At 43.8% G+C, this 21582-nt stretch overlaps 4 protein-coding genes across 6 annotated transcripts; 2 read left to right on the top strand and 2 right to left on the bottom strand.

Annotated features, from left to right (window-relative positions):
* The first annotated feature begins 1115 nt into the window (after positions 1–1115).
* LOC111597820 lies at positions 1116–6392 on the top strand. The gene is made up of 9 exons (XM_023312709.2): positions 1116–1233; positions 2697–2884; positions 2939–3147; positions 3206–3772; positions 3840–3997; positions 4093–4294; positions 4355–5472; positions 5722–5926; positions 5981–6392. Exons 1-9 carry the CDS (start codon positions 1116–1118, stop codon positions 6309–6311), a joined length of 3096 nt encoding a protein of 1031 aa, XP_023168477.2. The 3' UTR covers positions 6312–6392.
* Positions 6393–6613: 221 nt separating this feature from the next.
* On the bottom strand, positions 6614–7873 carry LOC111597861 (cardio acceleratory peptide 2b). 3 transcript variants are annotated; one of them, XM_023312783.2, is made up of 4 exons: positions 7724–7873; positions 7442–7468; positions 7188–7355; positions 6614–7137 (listed from the first exon to the last, which is right to left on the bottom strand). In XM_023312783.2, exons 1-4 carry the CDS (start codon positions 7800–7802, stop codon positions 6917–6919), a joined length of 495 nt encoding a protein of 164 aa, XP_023168551.2. In that variant the 5' UTR covers positions 7803–7873; the 3' UTR covers positions 6614–6916. The 3 variants fall into 3 exon arrangements, with proteins under 3 accessions (XP_023168551.2, XP_023168552.2, XP_023168553.2); XM_023312784.2 differs by lacking the exon at positions 7442–7468; XM_023312785.2 differs by lacking the exon at positions 7442–7468 and having other exon boundaries at positions 7188–7352.
* A 636-nt stretch (positions 7874–8509) lies between these two features.
* Positions 8510–13474, bottom strand: LOC111597842 (transient receptor potential protein). The gene is made up of 14 exons (XM_023312748.2): positions 13149–13474; positions 12849–13092; positions 12650–12792; positions 12380–12581; positions 12132–12308; positions 11832–12066; positions 11480–11778; positions 11054–11421; positions 10637–10994; positions 10248–10467; positions 10003–10168; positions 9786–9946; positions 9572–9723; positions 8510–9510 (listed from the first exon to the last, which is right to left on the bottom strand). The coding sequence occupies exons 1-14, from the start codon at positions 13283–13285 to the stop codon at positions 8611–8613; spliced, it is 3762 nt and encodes a 1253-aa protein (XP_023168516.2). The 5' UTR covers positions 13286–13474; the 3' UTR covers positions 8510–8610.
* Positions 13475–16163: 2689 nt separating this feature from the next.
* On the top strand, positions 16164–18099 carry LOC111597862. The gene is made up of 3 exons (XM_023312786.2): positions 16164–16418; positions 17147–17414; positions 17476–18099. The coding sequence occupies exons 2-3, from the start codon at positions 17285–17287 to the stop codon at positions 17904–17906; spliced, it is 561 nt and encodes a 186-aa protein (XP_023168554.1). The 5' UTR covers positions 16164–16418; positions 17147–17284; the 3' UTR covers positions 17907–18099.
* The last annotated feature ends 3483 nt before the right edge of the window (positions 18100–21582 follow it).

Here is a 21582-nt window from a genome sequence, read left to right as displayed (position 1 = left end):
GCAAAAGCTAGCGGCATTTTGTGTTCAACATGGTTTGAACAAAACGCTCGAAATTAAAAGCTTTAAATTGTTTATTAGCTGCGGGGCGGCTTTGGCGCGCAATTGGCCCGTTTGATTGTTGCCACAGGTAACTGACCAGACACAAAGCGGCCCAAACAGAGAGCGGCGCGACGCAACCTGTGAGTAACCAAACAAACCAACGTCAATGGTGCAAGCCGCGTGTGTTTCCGATGCACTGTAACAAAATATATATAAAATATATAAAAATTAAAATTATATGAATGATTAAAAAATATGTAAATATGTAAAAAATAAAATATTTAAAAAATTAAACTAAAAAAATATACATAAAAAAGTTAAAATATATAAAAATATTAAAAAATACAAAATTAAGTAAAAAAGAATAAATAAAATATATTACCAAAAATAAAATAAAATAAAATAAAAATATATTACCAAAAAAAGATATCCGGAGAAAATAAATAAATATATTTCTTATTTCTGAATTTAGTAAATTTTTGGAAAAGTCTGCAATCAATCCACTTATTAAAAAAATAAAAAAAACTTTAAGTTGTTCTTTATAAGCTAACTATTCCCCTATTAAAATACACACACCATATTTTATTAAATATGCAAAGAATTAATAAAACTCTGAGGCTCTGTTTACTAGCAAAATATTTAATATCTTAAAAATAACAATAACAATTCAATGGGGAAATTATTTTTCATTTCATTTTATATTCTTACCAACCATTCTGATCGCCTATCTCTTTTTCGTCAGGTGTACATACCGTATATATTAATGGTACCCCCACAACTGAAACAACAAAACAAACAACCACCAGGGCAGAGCTAGAGCGCGCCCCTAAGTTTGGATTAGAACGTAATGCTCAGTTCCCGGACAACTTTCAGCGATGCGAGAACGTGACGCGTAAACAGAATTTCATTTTATAACAAACTTTCATACCATAACAGATATACAAGCAGGAATTTAACAATATATGTGAAATAAATAAAATAATTCCAAAATGTTTACCAACTGCCTAAATGTTAAAAGTGTTTAAGCTGCTCTAAAAAATATATATAATATATATAATAGATAAACAAAGAGTGAAATGAAAGCAAAACTTGCACGTACTGTGTCAGTTTTATTGTTTTTGTCAGTTTTACACAAGTGCAAGGGGCGCGGGGGCGTGGCAGTCGCTGGACAGTCGCTGATACAATTGAGTCACGGTAAGTTGAGCAACAAGCCAGGTGAAATTATACGCATTGTTCAGAGATGCCCGAGAGTTATCTACGGGTGTAAATAGTTTTCGGCTTTGGTCACTGCTCGAGTTGACCCTTCAACTGTGGCCCGGCGGGTAATTTGACCTTTGACTTCATGCGTCAGTGCCCGACAAAAATTGCCCAACCGAAATCTGGTAAAGTCTGACGAAATGTAGGACAATCAATATAATTTATGAGTAATTGCATAAAAGGCAAAAAAACAATTGCTGCCAAATCCCAAGCACTTGCACATACATAAAAAAACACGAGGCAAAAACACCAACAAAACTAATGAAACAGGTGCACAAATATGCGTTAAAGTTAATTGCGCCAGCCAACACGCACACAAATTGGTCAACTGTGCCACAAATATTTTTGGTGGCACCCGAGTGCTAATCGATAAATTTATTACAATTGTCTAACTGCGCTTTGTTGTGGTTAGTGCTCAGTCATCATCATTGAGGCCAGGCCAGGCCATCATAATTATGACTGAACTACTTTAAAGCAGAGCCATCGCAGGATGAAGGGGCGCACTTAGCATAATGTATCAGCAGCTGTTGCTGTGGCTGTTGCCGCTGCAGTCGCCGACAATTGATCAAACAAACTTGCAAATGCGCTATTAAAATAAGATACATAAACATAATGACAGCGAGCGAAACTGCCAGCACAACAAGCCCCGCTGCAACTAGCCCACGTTGGGTAGGTAACCAAATTTCATGATTTGTCGATAAATTGAACGACAAACTTGAATTCACTTTGAGTGCTGCAATGCTTAGATACTCTGGCAGTTGTCTTGAAGATATTGTAGCATTTGTTCTAATGTTTTCTTAAAATATAATATTTCTTCAATTCAATCAATTGACTTTCATTTTAATGAACTGAATGCATTTATGGCTTTGCTATCTGCTGTCCGCCCCTTAATCATATTACTCGTTATCTTTTCTTAATATTTTCTTTTCTTTTATTATTATTTCTCATATCATAAATCATATGTAGTCAGTCAATTGAAAGGAATAATTGACCCACTTAAGCTAGTCCCCCACTTAATCATATTACAAGCTGTCTTTCTAGCCTTATACTATACCACAAGACAGCGAAGTCTTAAGCAAATATATATAAAATATAAAATCCTTTCCTTGTACTAAAACTTCTATTCAATACAAATTTGTTGCTAGTTGGGAAATTTATGTAATATAAAGAATTTCCAGCAAAGTTCCCTTGTACGATTAAAAAATAGTTTATAAAGTTTTTTGCACCCTAGTTAATTGCTATAGTAACTAAAAGTTCAAGAAACTGTTTAATAAAAGCCGCCGATTCGCGAATAAACAACTTCAAGAAATAACAGGGGAAAAGTCGGAAAAGGCGAAAATAAAAGAAAACAATTTAAAAGTTGGCGCAGCGATTCAATTAATTGGACACGCTACTTTCAGACGATGATCTAGATGATAACTATCCGGAAATTAAGGATGAGGTGCACTTGGAGGATTTCTTCTGGACTGGCTCTGGTGACGGCCCGCCCGACTACCTGAAGAAGGTGCACACGGGCATTAGCAAGGGCAAAGATGTGATAGTCAAGACGGAGACTGTGGTGGCTACCGTCTACGTAGATGGCAACAATGTAAGTGGTGTCAGGGGTCGAACTGCAGCTATTGTAACTCAATTTGTTTTAAAGGAAATCGAGATACCCATTTGCCTGGACTGCAAGCCCGATGACGGAGGCGGCAATTGGGATTTGGGCGCACCTGGCGTACCTCCATTCAATTACAGCTCCACGGATCGCCGTTACTGGCTGCTGACTGTGATGTCGGGCTTCTATACGGCCAAGGATAATCCCATGCTCGAAGAGAAGCTTGCTCGTCTATATCGCTTGGCTTTCACCAGGTGAGTCAGCTACTGGCTACAGCTAGAGCTGCTCTAACTTTCAATTGAGTCCACACAGACAGCAAACACGCCACCTGGGCATAAATGGAGCACAGCAAATTGCGGGCGTTTCCATAGATGCGACACGTGAGCGTCGTCAGCCGGGGCTAGACATGAGCACCTCCACCACTGCCACCACCAATTGGCCGGGCGATGATGTGGAAATACTCGATATGGAGGTGGATACGACTCATCAAATCAAAACCATGTGGGCGGCGGGCGAAGAGCCTGAGTGGGCAGTCGCCGACTCCTCAGAGTCAGGCGAGCCACTGAGCAGCTCCACCATGCCCACGACAGCAACGGAGTCCATTGACTATAGCGCATATGTAACGCTTATCCCCTGGGAGCTAATACAGCAGAATGGCAAGTCGGAGAAGTTGCAGGAAATGCGCGAGGCGTTGTTAAGTCAACAACAACAACAACAACAACAGGAGCCACAACAACAACAGGCGCAACCATTATACAGGGAGGAGCGCGTGCGGGTTGTCATACACAACATCACGCAAATCAGTGAGTCGGAGCTGCTAAAGTGGAACAGCTCGGCTGACGATGTCGCTGGTTCCGATGCGTATGTTAACCTCAAATTGTAGGACTAATATAGACTAGACGAGCTGTACCTGATTATACTCATGTCGCCACTTTAATCCTTGCAGTAATGAGCGACCCGTTGCCAATCAAACGGAGCTCATCTATACGGTCCTTGTGAACGGACGCCCCGTTTTGGCCACAACAGCGGCCAAGGACATGGAACTGGTTAGCGAGGTGGAGGCAGTTAACACATTGGGCAAGGCCATCTACATGAAGTCGGAGCGTAAGTTTATGGCTGCTTCATCACATAGCAAGAGAAGATGAAGACCTACTTCATATGCTACTCCATCTGTTATCCGAAACTCTTCCATTTCTCAGCTTATATCAGAGAGCCCACGGCCACAGCCTTGGCACCTGTGCCGCGCAGCGGTCATGCGGGCTTCTTTAACTCTGTGAAGAACAATGTGGCTCTTGTGGTCATCAGCTCGTTGGCCATTCTGCTGCTGATGCTGCTGCTGGTGGCCATTCTGCTGCTGGGACGCACCCGCGCTCGCCAGCGCGAGCTAAGCGAGGTCAACAGGTGAGTGCAGAGCATCGAAATATACAGAGATTCAAGTTAACCCGTTTCCCGTGCTCGCAGAACGACTTCGCGCAATGAGCTCTTGTCGGAGGGTCACTCAATGCGACCCAGCTCGCGTGGCACCTTGCTGGACAGCACTGCGGGCGGGTCAACTGTCAACGCTGACCAGAGCACAGTGCGCTCGCGGGATGTGGGCGTGCAAAACTTTTCGTATGAGCGGGAGCCACGCATTACTTTTCCGGCACCACCAGCCGAAACTCATACAAGGGCCCGACGCGACTCCATCTCCTCCACGGACAATACATCTGACTCCTCGGTTTACTGCCCCATCAATCCGCCCAGTGCTGATGTGCAGCGCATACTGGATGACAAGGCGGCGCGTCTTTTTGATGGCCACAAGCGACGACGGCATCAGTACGATCGTGCGGAGGATGGCCTGGAGGACACTATATACGCCTCGGTGGTGTCGGAGAAGAAGAGTGAGAAGTCGCGGCACAAGTCGAAGCGTCGCTATCTCAACGAGAATCGCGTCGGCTCTCTGGAAACCAGCCCGGTGCAGGGCTCACTGGGTCAAAGTAATTCCTCAACAGAGGAGGGCAACTCTCCGGCCGCTTTACGTCGCAACTACGAGAACTTCCAGCGCAATGAGGCCTACAATCCACACAACAATTACCATCGCAACAAGCTGCTGCAGCAACAGCAAACGATATTTACGGATAAGGAGTATCCAGAGGAGGGCGCTGTTGGCTCCCCGCAAGCCATCAACAGGGAGATGATACGCTCGCGTGGTGCACAGCCCTCGGAGAAGTCCTCGGATACGGCCAGTGTCGGGTCCTTTCTGTCCATGGCCTCGGTGCGCGCCTTTCCAAAGAGCACGCTGCCAGAGCCACTCAATCGCGTGCTGGATCCAGTTTTTGTTACGTACTATGACAATGTGAATGCAGTGGCACCACAAGCCGCAGCGGCGCAGAACTCCACAAGGTCCCTGAAATCGCACAAATCACTAGGGAGCAGGGATAGCACCATTGCGACCATTGCCAGTTTTCCCAGTCCGAAGGCGCCGCCTCCGGTGCGGAATGTTCGTTCCGCCTCGCACAGCGACAATCCTGATCCGGGCTTTGTGGGCCCCGTCGTCTGGGAGCGGCACAAGAAACGTCTCAGCAGCGCTGACAACCAGGGTGAGGCGGGTGGACACAATGATCATGCTCATAATGATGATGATGATGATAATGATGTGCAAATTGGGGCACAGACACGTTACTAACGGGCAACTGTAGTCCTAGTTGTTGTTGATATTGCCTGCACACAGCTGTAATTAGTTTACCCAATTTAGAGACCATAAAACCAAATAACCCACTTGCAATCCAACTGAATCCCCACTGAACTCAACTGAAATCAACTGAACTTCCTCCACACATCTTCCGCAGCGGCCCGGAGCTATGCTGACTTTAGCCCCAGTCCCATGCACGATGCATCCGCCATACGCAACCACTACGAGGGCCTGCTAGAGGGTGCCATGCAGATGTACGCCAGCCAGGATGATCTGCCCATGCCATTGCCCTCGCGCGACTTCACGAACAAGCGACGCATCACAAAGCGCGAGCATCGCGGCTCCTCTGCGGGCTTACCCAGGTATGTGACGTTGCCTTCCAACTGGCAGTTGCTGACCCAGTCCACTCCTTGCAGCTTTCCTCCCAAGGCCTACAGCACTGCCGAGCGGCCAGCCACCGCACAGCCGGAGAAGACACCGAAATCAGCGCAGTCCACGCAGCCGCCGTCGCCCACTTACAGCGCTTGGGGCAGCAGTCTGAATGGTTCCCATTCGCCGCTGGTGCGTCCCTTGAGTGCTGGACCCATCCAGTGTTCTGAAACGATTTTGGAGATTTCACGTGGACCACTTGCCAGCTCCAGTTCCACGGCAAATACGCCGGGGCATAGGGCAAATGCCCAGTCGGCTGCGCCGCTTATCGAGGCCATTCAAAGCGAACTGCGCAAGTTCAAGGAGCAAAAGGATTGAAGGGAACAAAAAAGATGAAAACTAAATTCTATGGAGTTATCTTTATAAAAACGACCATATCTTTAACTGAATAATACAACACGCCGATATACATACTCTTTTTTCAATTTCATTATAATAAAATTTTCACAAAACCTTAAGCAAATTTTTGGAAATATTATATTTATAGTGAAAGAGCCTAAGTGAAAGATGTGAAGACTGGAATAGGTAAAGCCAGTGGAAGGTTTGCTGAGTTAATAAATAATTGATAAATAACAAATGTCCCTTTTAAAAAGTAAATCATCTTAATTTTCATACTGCTTTTCATATATTAATTTATTATTATTATTTTTTTAATTTCGATTTTTAGACACATATTCTATTTACATGTTGAATGCGTTTCGGAGGTCTTTGAAATAAAATTGAAATGAGTTTTACCAATTGTGCAAGCCCTCACCAGCCCGTTTGATCGTGTTATGTTTACTAATTTGTTATATACCCATTATAATATTCCTTGGAGTTTTAATTATGTGTTAATTAATTGCATAAATTATAAATAGTTGGCAAATTAGTGTGTTCAAGTGCGAATTGTTGTTTCCTTCGGAGGCGTTTGGCTTTCATATCGTTTAGTACATTTCCTTTTGTCCCTTAATGGCGGCGGGATAGTCCTTGGCATTGACGCTACGCTTGCCCAGACGTGGTCCGAACCACAAGCCAGATGAGGCACTGGGTCCGGTGCGTTTGTCCAGCGCCTGCTGCAAGGCCAGCAAATGGGCCCACTTTCTCAGCTCCGATTCGCTACGACCCATGCGAGGAAAAGCCACATAGCCAGGCCGCTTTTGGTAATCTGAGAATATTCAGTTAGTGCCGTTAAAAGTGGAAATTAACTGCACGCACCTTCGAAATCTTCGGCGGAGACATCGCCCATGCCGTAGATGTTCTCATAGGCAGCCGCATCGCTGGCATCGTGCAAGCTGTTCACCAGACTCGGATCGCTGCGTCCCACACGTGGGAAGGCATAGAGACCCATGTTGGCACCTCGACGGATCTTATCGTGTTCCACTTCTGGAGAGAAGCAAATAATTAAATCAGCTCTTTAAATCACTATAAATCTTTATAGGTAAGTCTTTGCTATGTGAAGGTTCACTTACTATCGTCATTCTGTCCAAACGTAATAGCTTAAAACAATATTAAAATTGTTATATTTGAATTTAATTTATATATGCAAATTGTGAAAAAGTTACGCTCGCTTCTCAGCTTAGGCTTTAATGGAAACAAATTGAAATGGCCTGAAGGATTGCCGCAGAGGTCTTTACACTTCTGCGCAGAGATTTATTGCGCGCGGATTTACACTTGCAGCCAAGTGGGGGTAAGCCATATTAATAGGTCCCTCATTGACGCGGAATCACTTTTTATGTACTTCATAGACTCACCTGCAGCTGTGAATTTAGTCAGCAAAACAAGCAACAAAATTGTGTAGGCAATGTTAACTAGTCCCAAAAACGACTTCATTTCTCAGTGGATGAAATATTCTACTATATTTTTTGGATTTATTTCTTTGTCAGATGTTTGCTTCTTGACGTGCGCTGAGACAATGCTTGATGCTGGATGGAACTCGTGTCCTTTTATATGCCCAGGCACAGACCAGATAGTCGAGCAGCGCTACACTCAGAGAAGGCAACCCGTGGTGGGACAGCAATTGCTTTTGCTACTATGTGTGTGTGTTTATTGTTGTGTCTGTATGTGTGTCTAGCAACCAACCACCTGTGGGCAATGAAATGTTGCTAAAGTTAAATACTTGATGCCAATGGCTAAAGCAAATGGGTGGAAAGGATTTGCCACGTAAATTGCACTTGAAATCTTTGTAGCGCAGCAAAAGTATTTTATGTTGCGCCACAATGTACCATTATGTAGTGAAATATATGACTTATTCAGTTTGAAAATATATATAAAATAGCTTCATTAATCTGTTAAGTCATAGCTAAAAATATTATCTCTCCTGCATGCCCTAGACTAGGTTACTTAAGCCTGATCTGTAGCTTCGATTTGTGAGTAGAATTAAGTCGGGTAATTATAGTATGCAATGAAACTTTTATAATTGAAGAAGTCGAGTTTCTTTTTGATATAATTATGGCATAAAGTCAAGTAGTCAAGAAGTCGATTTGCCTGTTTGCTAGAAATACTTATGCGTAGTATAAAAGAAACAAAATTGGGAATTAAAGTTTAAATTTCGTTTATTTGTTTGCACACATTTTGAGTACTTAGTTTCAGCTAGAAATATCAACTTAAGTTTTATTGAAAAATGTTCCTGGAGCTTCTCCTACAACCAGCCGGAGATCATGCGGCCAGTGACGGTGGACTTGCCACGTTCGCCACCGGCTGCGGCGCTGCTTTGACCCACTTTAATCGCTGGCTTGAGTGGGGCCGTTGCAGGTTTCTTGTCGTCGGGCTTCTTGTCGTCTGCCTTTTTGTCATCTGGCTTGGCATCGCTTGGCTGAGCCCCAGCTGCTGCAGCGGGCTTCGTCTCGCCCGGCTTGCCATTGGCGTCCTTCTCCTTCTTGTCATCGGCCTTCTGTTCGCTTTTCTTGTCCTCCGGCTTAGCAGCGGGCGTTGCTCCACCACTGGACTCATTGGCTGCCTTGGTACCGCTAGGCGTGGCTGTTGTCGTTGTGGGCTTCTTATCGGTGTCCGGCTTGGCATCTGCAGGCGCCGACGGCGCTGCACTTTTGGCAGCTGCTCCAGCTGCTGCTGGCGGCTTAGCCGCCTCGCTTTTGGCTGCCTCCTCTTTCTTGGCCGCAGCTTCCGGCTTAGCGGCTTCATTTGGCTTGGGGGCCGGCGGCTTAACATCAGCCGGCTTAGCGGGTGGCGCCGGTGCATTCGGCTTCTCCACATCACTGCCAGACTTTGGCTGTTCGTTAGGCTTAGCTCCATTGGCTGCAGTTGGCGGCTTGGTGGCTGGCAGCGCGGGCTTTTGGTCGCCTGGCTTTCCAGCAGCAGTTGGCGCTTGGGGCTTAGCATCGGGCTTACTATCGCCAGGTTTCTTGCCATTCACAGATTTCTTGTCGTCTGTGGTTTTCTTATCCTTGTCATCATTGGGTTTCTTATCATCTTTCTTGTCTCCCTCAGTGCCTTTCTCATCCACGTTCTTCACAGAGGCACGCAGTGCCGCAGCTGCCATCATGGACGAACCACCGCCTGCGCCGGCTGGCATCTTCTTGGACTGAAAAGTTATGTTAAAATATTTTTTGGTCTATGCTAGTCATCAGTTCAGTAATAATTACGCCATTGGCATCTGGTTTCTTCTCAGTGTCACCGTTCGGGGCTTCCTCTCCCTCGCCCACCGAAACCTCATCAGCTGCCATCTTCTTGCGCATGAACTTCACATAGGCAACGCGTGTGGCTCGCGTCACATCGCCCAAGTTGGGATTGAATTCTGTGAGGGTATGAGCAGAGATATGAGTGTAAATAGTGCACGGAGCACTGCACTGCACGCACCTATCAACTGGGTCTGATCCATTTGCAGACCCTCATTCGCTTGCTCAATGATCTTGCGCCTCAAGCTGCGCTGGCTTTGACGCTGCATAGAGGAGCGTTTCGAGCCAATGGGATTCGCAGTAAACGTGTTCTTTCTGGCAATGGCATTCCAGTCCTTGTCACTGGAATTTGTAACAACTCAGTAATATATGCCCCATATCACATTCAATTTGCCTACCCCTTTTGGGTCTTCTTTCTGCCTATGACCTTCGCCAGTGAGGCGAAGATGTCGCGTCCGTTTTCATTCTCGTCCATTTCTTGCTTCAGATTCTCGACGAAGCCAATCTGGAAGTCCTTCATGATGCGACGTTCCATCACCTTGCCCTTGGTGGTGCGGGCAGCAGCTGTCAGTGGGTGAGAGAGTGTGCTTAGTTGGTGGCTTGGGTGGCTTGGCAACACGTTGCGTCAAAATTTCTGCATTACCTTGCGTCTTCTTCTCAATGTCTGGCACATCCCAACTGTTATTGGTGAAAATCTCCAGCAGCTCGAACCGTAGCGAGCTAATGTCCTGGCGCACCTCAATGATATCATCCTCGGTGATGCCGTAATCGTCCCTACGCCTCTGCTCGGCCGTCACATGTCGACGCACCAGCAGCTTCATCACTTTGTCATGCAGCGTCTGGGCTTTCTCCATGGACTTGCGCTACAAGAAGGGGATGTAAGGGCAGAATTACTTAAGTGCGAGCTAAGCGTATTTACATTGACGCAAAGAAAAACGCCACGGGAGCTATATTAAAACTGATTTGCCAAAGGATTTGTCTTGATTGTTGCGCTTCTGGACTAGGGTTAGGTTTTCGGGTGGAGTCACCTACCATGAAGCTCTTGGTGCGGGAGGGTCGCTTGCGTCCAAGCGTCTTGCGTAACATTTTCATGTTGGGGCACAAATTGAAGGGCGGTGGTATGGTGCCGCCGTCTTCAAAGTAGCTCATCCACAACTGCGAGCGGGCGAACTTCCACTCGGTATCAGCACGCTCCGAGATGATTTGATACGAGTTCGACATCATGGCAATCAGCATGTTGAGCAGCACAATTATATTGATAACCGAATACGAGCCGAACATCAGCAGCGCCCAAAAGCGTGTGAAACTCTTGATGCCAGCCAAGTCGAAGGAGACCAGATCGACCAGGCCAAAGGATGCCCAGAACAGCGACTGCGAGGTCTCAAACAGACTACAAGCAAATGGGCTCAGAACTTGAACTGTCGACTTTACATAGATAGACAGACTCACTTGGAAAAACGACGCCAGATGGTGCAGGCCTTCTCCTGGTCATCAAAGTCAGCAACATCGGGATGCAGGTGATAGCATTTGTTCTTCTCCAGCTCCGCATAGTACCACAGCAGCTGATTCAGGCCGCAGCCAAAGGCAAACAGCACCAAGGTGTAGATAAAGAAGAATTTGATGATGTCGATAATCATGCGGCCAAGTGACACCTGCAGCGGTCCCAAGTGCGGATTTATCGAGAATATGTGCACCAGCTTCAAATAGGAGAAGACCATGCCCGCAGCAAAGGCGCCCTCGGAGAGCAACATGGGGTCAAAGGGATGCCAATGCTCGCGAGGAAAGTACGGATCAATGCCTCTAAACCACAAATCACGCTGAAAGCAATTCGAAATTGTAAATCGTTGATGAGCAATTTTTAAAAGGCCAACTTACGTGCACTATGATCCAAGCGGTGGCTCTACAAAGTATCCAAGTGACATAAAACATATTCGATATATAGTCCACAATGTTCCACAGATCCATGATGTACTCAAACAGGCCATCGGAATATAAACTCTTGAGCTCCTCGAATATTAGCGCCGCAATGTACATGATAATAGCCAGTTCTATGGGCCCAGGCAGCGAGCCTCGTTCGTGCTTGCGCCAATCCTCCAACATGGTCAACATCCAGGGAAAAGCCAACAGCTCAAAAGTAATTTGTACCACACGCAACGATGCTGCGCCCAAAAGCACTGAAAACAACAGCTCAGAGAAGCTCGAAAGGTCTAAGATATTTGGAACTCACTTAGGAAAAACATGTAGGAGCAGGAGTGGGTGATGAACTTGACGAATGGCTTGCGCATGAATTTGGCCCCGTCCGAGTCTGGTGCCAGGATATACTTTAAGCTGTAGATGGGAAAGCTGCAGCCCAGCTTGATGACATCCATGAGCTGCTGTGAGGCTTGTTTGCGTCGAAAGCCGGGCAAGCCTTCATACCAGATTGCTGCAAGCAGTTGCTGCACATTTGGATGTGCCACAAACTGCAATCAAATCAATCAATCAGTCAAGCAATCAATCAATAGGTGAGATAAAATATAGTGCCAACCGTCTTTTGTTTGTAGCGTATGGCGAGTTTCAGGCGTTCCAGTGTCTGGCGTTGGCCGGGACACCAAATCTCATGGGATGGTTCGTGATTAAAGTTAAGCATCACCTCCAGCTCCATGGAGGTGCGCGCGTGGTCCAAAAGCGCCGTTACAAAGTCCTGCACCGCTTGACGCATTTCCTGATTAATGACAAAAAAAATATTGTAGTTAAATTATGAACCATCTTCATCAATCTTCAGTATTAATTTACCGTATATTCCGCACGAAATTCCGATTCCATGGCCTGCAAGCGCTTCAATTCCCAGGACAACTGAAAGGCGGTGAGCACAGGATCACGTGAGCTGAGCGCTATCAGCGAGCTGGCCGAGAGTGCTCGATAGGCGTTGATGCGCGACTGCGAGTGACGCAGAGAGTCCGTAGTCTGCGAGGTCACACACTCATCACAGCCGCACCTGCAAAGGCAGCGACACGAAGTCAAATATAAGTTATTCCGTAGGCTGTGACCTTTATGCGCACTCACTTGACATCGTGCGGCATGGGCAGCGTTGCTCCTCGATCCAGTAGGATCTTGAGTATCTCATAATTGTTGCGATGTGCAGCCAGAATCAGCGGCGTTATGTCCGTGGTGAAAGTAGACTTCGAGCGATCCACTGATTCCCAGCTCTATACCCAAAGAAAGACTTAGTCATGGGCAATTAGAGGTAGGTCACACAACTCACATAGGGTTGACCCTCCTTGTGATTACTCTCTTCCCACTGCAGCAGCTCCTCGACCGCCTCCACATACTCCTCGGATATGGCATGCAGCAGAGCATCGCCCACCTCGATGTTGTTCTCCAGCAGCAAGACCATCAGATCGAAGTTCTCATTCTCAATGGCTGATATCAGAGCGGAACGATTCATGGGATCCGTACAGTTGATGTTGAACTTGTCGGAAGGGTTCTCGGTATAATCCTCTAGGATTCTAGAAGGCGCAAAGCTTTGCATTAGCCTGCCAGACTTGCGAAGGTAAATACTAACTTTTTGACACCAGGCAAGTCGCCGCGCTCGCAGGCCAAAATGAAGTTTTTCTCCACATCGCTGAGTATGTACTCCTCGGCCATCATCAGATCGTAATCCAGGCGGGAGCCAGCCGCCTTTTCAGCGTCCGTTTCCATGGTGGCACGGCCTTTATTAACACAATATCAACTGGAACAAGAGCGGCTTTGCTAATACTTCACATTTTCAGTTCACACTACACTGCACGAAATGTCCTGTTTAATCCTTTTCGTAATGTCTGAGTTGTGTGGCTCGATGTGTTGCTCGATGTGTTGTCTTCAATTAGCCGTGTTCAACTGCTCGCAATTGGCCAGTACGACGTGGTATATGTCGCTAATTACATTAGCGTTTGCTCAAAACTCGGTCAATGCGTATGCAAAACAAGTCAATGGGCGCCGCCAGGGCCCTCTGCTAATCGCCAATTGACTTCAGAGCTCTCTGATTGCTATTTGTTCCACAACGGGCTGAAGAGCGACGCACGTGAAAAATGCAAGGAAACAAATGCATAATGCGAGTCAAATTATGTTCGATTTCAGAAGCCCCACAAACCCGCCACACTCGTTTGCTAAAATGTGATATGCCCAGGCACAGCTATATGCACTCTAAGAATCGATGATAAGCCAAAATAATTTAAGGTTTGCCAGAGCATTACAATTTAACTACAAGTCTTATTGTTAAGCTTTTGTTTAGTGTAATCATTGTGAGATTTTATGCTTTGCTTTCCAAATCTTTTTACTAGCCAATTAAGAGTGATCTAAGGGCTTAAGCTCTTAATTAATAATTTAATATGCCATAAATTTATATGGTCAAAAAGGGGCTACAAAGCTAAGCTAGCATTGGACAACTCGTATTTGAACAGCTTAAAAAAGCTTTGGCATTAATTTAGTAACTTTGCTATACTTGTTATACAGAGTTGCTTTTGTAACTTTCATGTATAACAGTTGACACAGCAAAAGCTTTAACCAAAGCTTTTATTACGATTTAAAGCATATTTATATGCACACAACTTGAAAGCTTCAAAATTTGCTCTTTAAAGAGAGTCGCCAAAGAGAGAAATAAACAGAGCAGCAATCAAACTAAAGCTCTTAGTGAAGGCAGCAACAAGTAGCAATGGTGAAGAGCAGAACGTCAAGACTAAATATATTAAAATAATATGAAATATATATATGCCTATGAAAGGTTCAATGAGAAATTTGATTGATGTTGTATTGGTTTGTTAATAAGCAAAAGCAACAACTGTCGAATATTGGTTGCAGGTATCACTACGCGACTGAATTTCGTGTTGCACGTTGCACGTTGCAGGTTGCCTACTTTTATGCGTTCGCTGTGCGTGTTTCTATGTCAATGCACTTAGAAATTAATGCGCTGCCAGTGCGAGTGCGAGTGCTCGCTTTAGACATGAAAGCAGGCGCACAGGTTGCCACAGTGGGTGGCAAGCAAAAATGGCGTCGAACGTGTTCAAGTTGTGTAGAGTGCAGGCTGATGGGTGTGCAGCCTGCATGTTGCAGGATGCAGAGTGCAATGCACTGCGCTGACATTTCTCTGTGTGTGCCAAATGGAATTTTGAAATTAAGCTTGCGAATGCGAATGAGTGGGCTGTGAATGGTCGGAATTAATTAAAAGTTACATAACTATATTGAAATTGGAAATAATTGAACCAGTCTATAGTTGGAAGCTGGCTGCTTAAGTAGATATCAGCAAAAATGCTTTTTTAACAAATATACTTAATTAATAGTATGAAATTAATTTAGCATTCAGATGAACTAGTTCCCATTGCTGCTATGCCTTGAAAATCCTTCGTGCGCTTGAATCGCACACAAGTAGTCCTCACTTGTATCCAGTTTCCCCCCTAGGTGGCCATTTGCATGTGCAGTGCGCATAGAGCGTGGTAAAAGCCGTTTCACTTAATGAAACATTGGCCTCCACGAACAGCTCGCCCCTAACCCCCTAACGGCCAGCTCCACTGCATTGCTGACAGCAGGGCTTTCGTTTCGCCCAGCACTTGTAAATGAGCGAAATGTATCTCTCAGCCCTTGAGAGGCAGGAGGACATATTGCTGCTTGTTAGCACAAGTTCCACTTTCACTGACAACAACAACAACAACTGCAACAACATTTACTATATGGCAACAGCTTCGAGGACGGCTTCAACTTTAGCTTGACAAGTTGCATTTTTTTGTTACACAATTACATGATTTATTTTTGTAAACGAAACAAGTAGATGCTTGAGAAGGTGCAGGTAAATATTTAAGGCAGCACACAAATAAAACAAATACCAGCGTCATATGAACTTGCTCAATTTAGCAGATAAACGAAGCAGGTAACTTAAAGAGAACAAGAAGCGAGTGACTGAAAATGAAGCTGCCGAAATTATGATAAAGACAACGATGCGTATGATTAATGTGTATAAAAAATAATAATTTCTAAAAAAAATAATTTCTAGAAAACAAGCTTCATTCATTATTCACCTGCAATTACCTTTCCCTAACAATACATGCAGGTGCTTTACATACTTGGAATAGGCGGCAAGCGACAACATCAAAGTGTAAGCCGTAAACTAATCCAAGAGAACACCCACGCTCGTACCTGCCACCACAAGTGGCACAAGTTGCATGTGATATTCTTGAAGTAGTAAACAGCAGACCAAACAGAACAAACGATGGCATTAACACCATGTGAAGTGTGTGTAAGAATCAGTCTATGCTCTCGTAGGCTGTCTGAAAATCGATATGGCTTCACAGATGCAGGCCTTAAATTGAAATGTCCGTTAATCATGAATTTATTGCGGCATTTCTATATTCACATGAAGCGCCTCCACGTAGTCAGTCGTATCTCAACTTGACCCAAACGTTGTAATGAGGGAACAGCAAGGAAAAGTAACGCCCATTCACCACCCCCAGGCAGGAGCAATGCGAAGCGAATTCACCACCAACTGTCGCCGGCTCTGGCGCTATTAAAGCCAATGCCTGACTGCGGCTGGCGCTCAGTGCACAACTTGGTGGCAAGGCGAGCGCACCTATCAAGCCGCAAGGATAACGCGCACTACCGGAAAATAATAAAAATAAATACAAAAATTTCTAGTTGAATATTTGGTTTCGCTTTTTTACTAAAGTGAGAACAACAAATACCTTGTATATATACATATAAAACACATTATATGTAGGGGAGCATCGAGCCATAAAGTACAAAAAGGAATACAGGAATATTTCAGAAGGAAGGGTTCAAAGGCTCTTGCTTATTTTTCCAAAGCTGGGTAAGTGAAAGTGCCTCTGGCCGAGCGCAGCTCATAGGATTGTGCAATATTATTCTGTAAATCTGCTTTGTTGTGCTTGCCAGCTGGCAGAGTTCAATGGACTTTGCTTTCTATGAGAAAAGCATGAGAAAACTTAAAAATTATTTGAGTTTATATTAAAATATATATTAATTAATATTTTATGATTTAAGAATGTCAGATAGGGATCAAGTAAATATATTTTTAGAGTTCATAGTTATGACGTTTATTTAATAGTCATAGTACTTTAAAATATCACGTATACGCCGGGTTAATCACAATTTTATCTTTTTTTTCATCCCACACAGTGAGTAAGCTTAATACGTGTTATTATTTATGGTTCGTTTCCTCTGCTTGCCACATGTTTTTCAAGTTTTGCACATTTTTGTGTAGGTCTCCCTAACGTAACTCAAATTGCGATTTTGCCATTTATCAAACTAAATTCCTTTGCAGGCGTTCACAATGCGCTTTTTAATTATGAAATATTTGTCTGAAAATTATTCATTTCGAACTTTACAAATATTCATATTAAAATGTGACGTTGAGTGCCATAAATATATAAATATACATATATATATTCCTAATATAACAGACTGCGAATCTGACTAATGGATATGCATATTTAATAGCGGTCATTATTATAAGAGCTATTCTAATTTGCATTAAATTTATATATTGAAATTTAAATAATTTTCTATTTCTGTTTGCAGTTGTCTAGTTTCTTCCGCTGCTAACAGAATGTTCCATAACAGGCGTTGCCAGAGACAAGCTGCACCAGTTCAAAGCGCGTTTTTTAACTAAAGACAAAATAAGATATCCGATAGCCGAAGGGTACGCAGGAGTTAAGCATGCATCAGGTGCTCAGCTATGAGACGGCTGTGAGGGCCAACAGCAGCTCGCGTGAGTATCGTGAATATGTGACTAAGCGCACCTGCGCCACACTCCTGCTCACCATTGGCTTCTTCATGCTCATCTCAGGTGGGTGGCAATCAAGGATGTGCCGTGGCCCATGCTAATGAGTCGTTTGTTCTCTTCGCAGGCTATTTGCTGGGCAACTTCGTGACGGAACGCAAATATCACATACGCCAGCTGCTGACAAAAAAGTCAATCAAGCCTGGCGAGGCCAGCGGGGTGGACGGCGAGCGTTACGTGCAGCTGAATAGTGCGGATTATGGGAATCTGCAGGAACTGCGCGCGTATCAGAAACACAAGGACCAACTGCTGGCCGCCGCGCAGGTGCTGAACAAGTTGCTGCAGCAGGATGAAAGCGAACGTTATTTGGCCACATCCCTCAACACGGAGATCTTTAACAAATACGTCAGCTGCACCCAGGACATACCGCCCAATACGAACATCAAGGCCAGCCAGTTCATTGAGCAGCTGATAGACAATACCATAGCCAGGCAGAGGGATTGCATGCGCATCATACAGGTGGTCATCGATAATCATCTGGCCAATAGCCAGCTCTAAGCCAAGCCATGACAATTGCCAAGAAGAAAACTTAGGGAACAGCTGCAGTCATTGCAAAGTTAATCAAGATTTAAGCAGAAGGATATTATTTTTGAATAATGTAGCATGAATTTTATAATTGCGTATATACATGTGTGTGCGTTTGTGTGTGTGTAAAGAGTTTTCATATTGTATTTTCACAGCAAATAAAGCTAAGCCAAATATATGGATGTGTTGAAAATAAACTGTCGACCAAAGCAGCGTCAAGTAACCTTGTCCATCAGGCCCGACTCGTATGACAAATGATGAGCCAGCATAACAATAGATCGGCTTAACGTATATGTGTATGTGAGAGATATATATAGATATATGCATATAATGTATTTGGAGGAAAGGCTGGCTTTTGTTTATTGGACGTGATGTTTTCACACGCAGTCAGCACAGGTGGGCGTTCTGTGGCGCCTCGGGCAGAGCAGCCATTAAGTTGTGCTGGGTGTGGGTGTTGAGGGGGTCTTCGACGAAGAGCTAATCACCTTAGGAACAGCAAAGCGCCCAAATAAACCAAATTAATTTCTTTTTGTTTGAGTTTTGTGTTTTAAATATGTGAAGCAAAGTGCGCAAAGTTGATGCAACCATAAAATAAAACAAAACAAAGCAGACAAAGAAATTATTGGACAAGATTTATGATATTATTAGTTGTATCGACACTTTGTTACATAAAAACCAAACAGGTCAATTTCGGGGCAGGGCAGGGCTGGGCAGCGCTGGGCAGCACTGGGCTGGGCCGTGCTAATCCCAAACACATTCGTTATTAATGGCTTCCACTTGGCATTTTGCTGTTTTACGAGCGTTGCCAGCCAATTCACATCATAATCGATTGTCTTTTCCTTTTGGTGTGAGGTATTTATGTGCATAACGAAATTCTAATTAAGCGGGCTGCGTAGAAAGTTGCCTTGCATAACTAGCAGAAAGCTATTCCTTTTCAATTTTCACTTATTATTGAAAACTGACAATGGAATTAATTACAATTTCAGATTTTTTATAGTAATAATTCGTTTTCTCCATGGGAATGAATTGATATTATTATCGGATCTTGTTCTGCTCTTAATAGTTTTATAAAATTATTAATCAATTTTTCATAAACTTTTCAAGTATGATACAACCAACTAAGTTGTCTTGCTCATCTTTTATATATATTTAAAATGGTTCAAAAATGTTACTCTAGAAAGGTTTAACGACTCTAGCGTGGTTGAAATATATTAGATTGGATTTTTTGTCAGAGGTGTGAAATAGATAACATTTCAAAAATGATGGTAACAAAATTGTATGTACAAAAATTTTAATTAATTTATATTTATTTAAGATTTTTATATTATATTTTTAATTCCATTGTAGCTGGAGTTCGTATGCTCAAGTTTTATAGCTCAAACTCGATTCAACACCATTTTTAGTTTCTTACACTTAAACTTTACAGCAACCAAGATATATCTCGATATACGAAAATGACAATTGCAGCTGTTACAATTAAAGAGCTCTTAGAGTGTTTTGGGGAAAAGTGTGTTTTAGCTTTTCAAATATAAATTGAATTAGCATGTCAATCATAGCTATACAGTGCGAGTTTCTCTGGCATAATTTTGAGTGTTTCAGCAATTTCTATAAAAAGATTTTAGACCTATGAAAAATTACAGCTGGCCGAAGATAAATGTGCTGGCTTGACATTAAGCCACAGACAATGGCTGGTCAGCGGGCGAGTGGTTGGGTACAGGAGCTCATCTGATGGAGCAAAGCGATGCTAGCATGTCAGTAGCCTAACAGGTAGACAATGTGGGGGTATCAAAAGTCAAACCAAAGCCGCATTTGCGGGTGTGGCGCACAATTAACCGACTGCCAAATGATTGATTTGGCTTTATTAAAAACTCATTTCGTATAATCTGGAATGGACGCAACCAAGCTAAATAATGAAAATTGAAATCGAAACCGGCGATGGCTACCAAGCCACAGCTCAATATCCGTATCAAATGTGTCTATGCGAAGCAGACGTTGACGATGCTGACCTCCAAATTTGAATCCCAGCCCAAGCTAAGACCCCAATCTCCAAAAAGCGCAAATGCAAATGAGACTGAAATGCGTTGGCAAATGGTATGCGTGTGAGTGTGTGCGTGTGCATGTGAGTGTATGTGAATCTGTGTGCCATCTATATTTCACACCTTAAACGATTGGATCAATGGATCCATTGCCTATATCTACTATTTGCATTTTAAATTATTGCCTGCCGCTCTTATTGACATGTTTATTTTATACGTGCCGCACACAAAGGCCTTTGTCTTACCTACGATTTGTTCGCCTGATCGCATCTGAGCCAGCATATCATATTTTGAACAGATTTCCCAATTGTCTTCAGCTATTTATATATATTTTGAAGCCCAAGTTGATCGCTTGTTTAATTTGCCACTAATAAATATAAATAGCCGATTTGATGCGTTTGTGACTGAGGCCCTGGCTGCGGCATTTTGACAGGCGCATGTCATAATAGAGACACGAATCCCTCAAAAATCGCGCCGAAACGGAATTCATTATGCAGACACGTGTCCCAGCTGAACAGCAGTTATTAGTTGAAGTTATTAGGAGGTGTGCCAAGTAGCACAAAATATGTTGTAAAATTAGCGGAGATCAATTAAAATTTACATGTCGATGAATATCTGATTGAGGGTTGTGAAAGCAAGCGAATTCCGCTTAGACAAAATGTGAATACCCGAGGCACTACGTCTTCCTTTGGACTAGCTAATTGAATAATAATAATAATAATAATAATAATAAAATAATATTTTATTTATTTAATACATAAAGTCCATCATACTTCGTTAGTTCAAGTTAAAAGTATGCGCAGCTCCTTCAATACGTATCACAGTTTTAACCACAAAAGTTCATTAAGTAATTACCCACTGCCAATGGCTCCAAATGAGAGCTGGCATTTTCAATTTTGAGCACTGGCTAACAAGCAGCCAAAAAATGCGGCTCACGTTCAGCCCGAAGTTCGGCTGGAAGTCGTGTGCAGCTGCCGCAGAGATCAGGTGATGGCGGTTCTGGACGGGCTTTGCTACTGGCCTGGCTTGGGCCATAGTCAAAATTTGTTCAATGTACAAAATGGCAAAAAGCCTGCTACTAGGCTGCCAGGCTGTTTGGCCAAAAGTCAAATTGAAAATTTGTTTCCAGCTGAATGGAGAAACGCATATACGATACATATGCGATAAGGCGGCAAACGGAAAAGGGTGCAAACGGGTTCAAAAGCGCACGAGATGAGGCCCCCACTCAAATATCAAAAGTCACGAAGAAGAAAGCAGGTTTCGGGTCTTATTGCTGTGTTATGCACCAATGTATGGCATGGCATGGCCAGGCATAGCATGGCATGGTCTACGGTCTATGGTCTATGGTCTATGGTCTATGGTATTGTATGTCTCGACATCGATGTTTAGCTTATGGGCGCAGGCTGCGCCTTACTAAACGTGTCGCAAATACGAATAATAATATTCGCTAAATGATGTGCCTCTGCCTCTGCCTCTGCCTGTCTGTCTGAGCCTTCGGTTTCACCGGTTCCAAGTGCTGTTTGTTAGCTAAGTGGCAAGTTGTGATGCCATTGCCGCACTTTTCACTGCCTCTGCTTGCTTGGCGTCAACTGCGGAAGAGCCAAACACAACGC

Source organism: Drosophila hydei, unplaced genomic scaffold (genome assembly GCF_003285905.1).
Source record: "Drosophila hydei strain 15085-1641.00,03,60 unplaced genomic scaffold, DhydRS2 tig00008119-arrow-pilon, whole genome shotgun sequence".
NCBI classification, from domain to species: domain Eukaryota; kingdom Metazoa; phylum Arthropoda; class Insecta; order Diptera; family Drosophilidae; genus Drosophila; species Drosophila hydei.
This window is presented reverse-complemented; position numbering and strand designations above follow the sequence as displayed.

Bases quoted from the DNA above. Each gene is read 5' to 3' on its own strand.
- LOC111597842 (XM_023312748.2), bottom strand. From the start codon at position 13,285: ATGGAAACGGACGCTGAAAAGGCGGCTGGCTCCCGCCTGGATTACGAT. The intron at 12,067-12,131 runs GTTGGCACTATA...ATTTGATTGCAG, and splicing joins TACGCTACAAACAAAAGACG to TTTGTGGCACATCCAAATGT. The intron at 9,947-10,002 runs GTAGGCAAATTG...TACAAATTCCAG, and splicing joins AGAAAGAAGACCCAAAAGGG to TGACAAGGACTGGAATGCCA.
- LOC111597862 (XM_023312786.2), top strand. From the start codon at position 17,285: ATGCATCAGGTGCTCAGCTATGAGACGGCTGTGAGGGCCAACAGCAGC. The intron at 17,415-17,475 runs GTGGGTGGCAAT...TTCTCTTCGCAG, and splicing joins CTTCTTCATGCTCATCTCAG to GCTATTTGCTGGGCAACTTC.
- LOC111597820 (XM_023312709.2), top strand. From the start codon at position 1,116: ATGAAAGCAAAACTTGCACGTACTGTGTCAGTTTTATTGTTTTTGTCA. The intron at 4,295-4,354 runs GTGAGTGCAGAG...CCGTGCTCGCAG, and splicing joins GAGCTAAGCGAGGTCAACAG to AACGACTTCGCGCAATGAGC. The intron at 5,927-5,980 runs GTATGTGACGTT...CACTCCTTGCAG, and splicing joins TCCTCTGCGGGCTTACCCAG to CTTTCCTCCCAAGGCCTACA.
- LOC111597861 (XM_023312783.2), bottom strand. From the start codon at position 7,802: ATGAAGTCGTTTTTGGGACTAGTTAACATTGCCTACACAATTTTGTTG. The intron at 7,469-7,723 runs GTGAGTCTATGA...TATTGTTTTAAG, and splicing joins GACTAAATTCACAGCTGCAG to CTATTACGTTTGGACAGAAT. The intron at 7,138-7,187 runs GTGCGTGCAGTT...GAATATTCTCAG, and splicing joins CTCCGCCGAAGATTTCGAAG to ATTACCAAAAGCGGCCTGGC.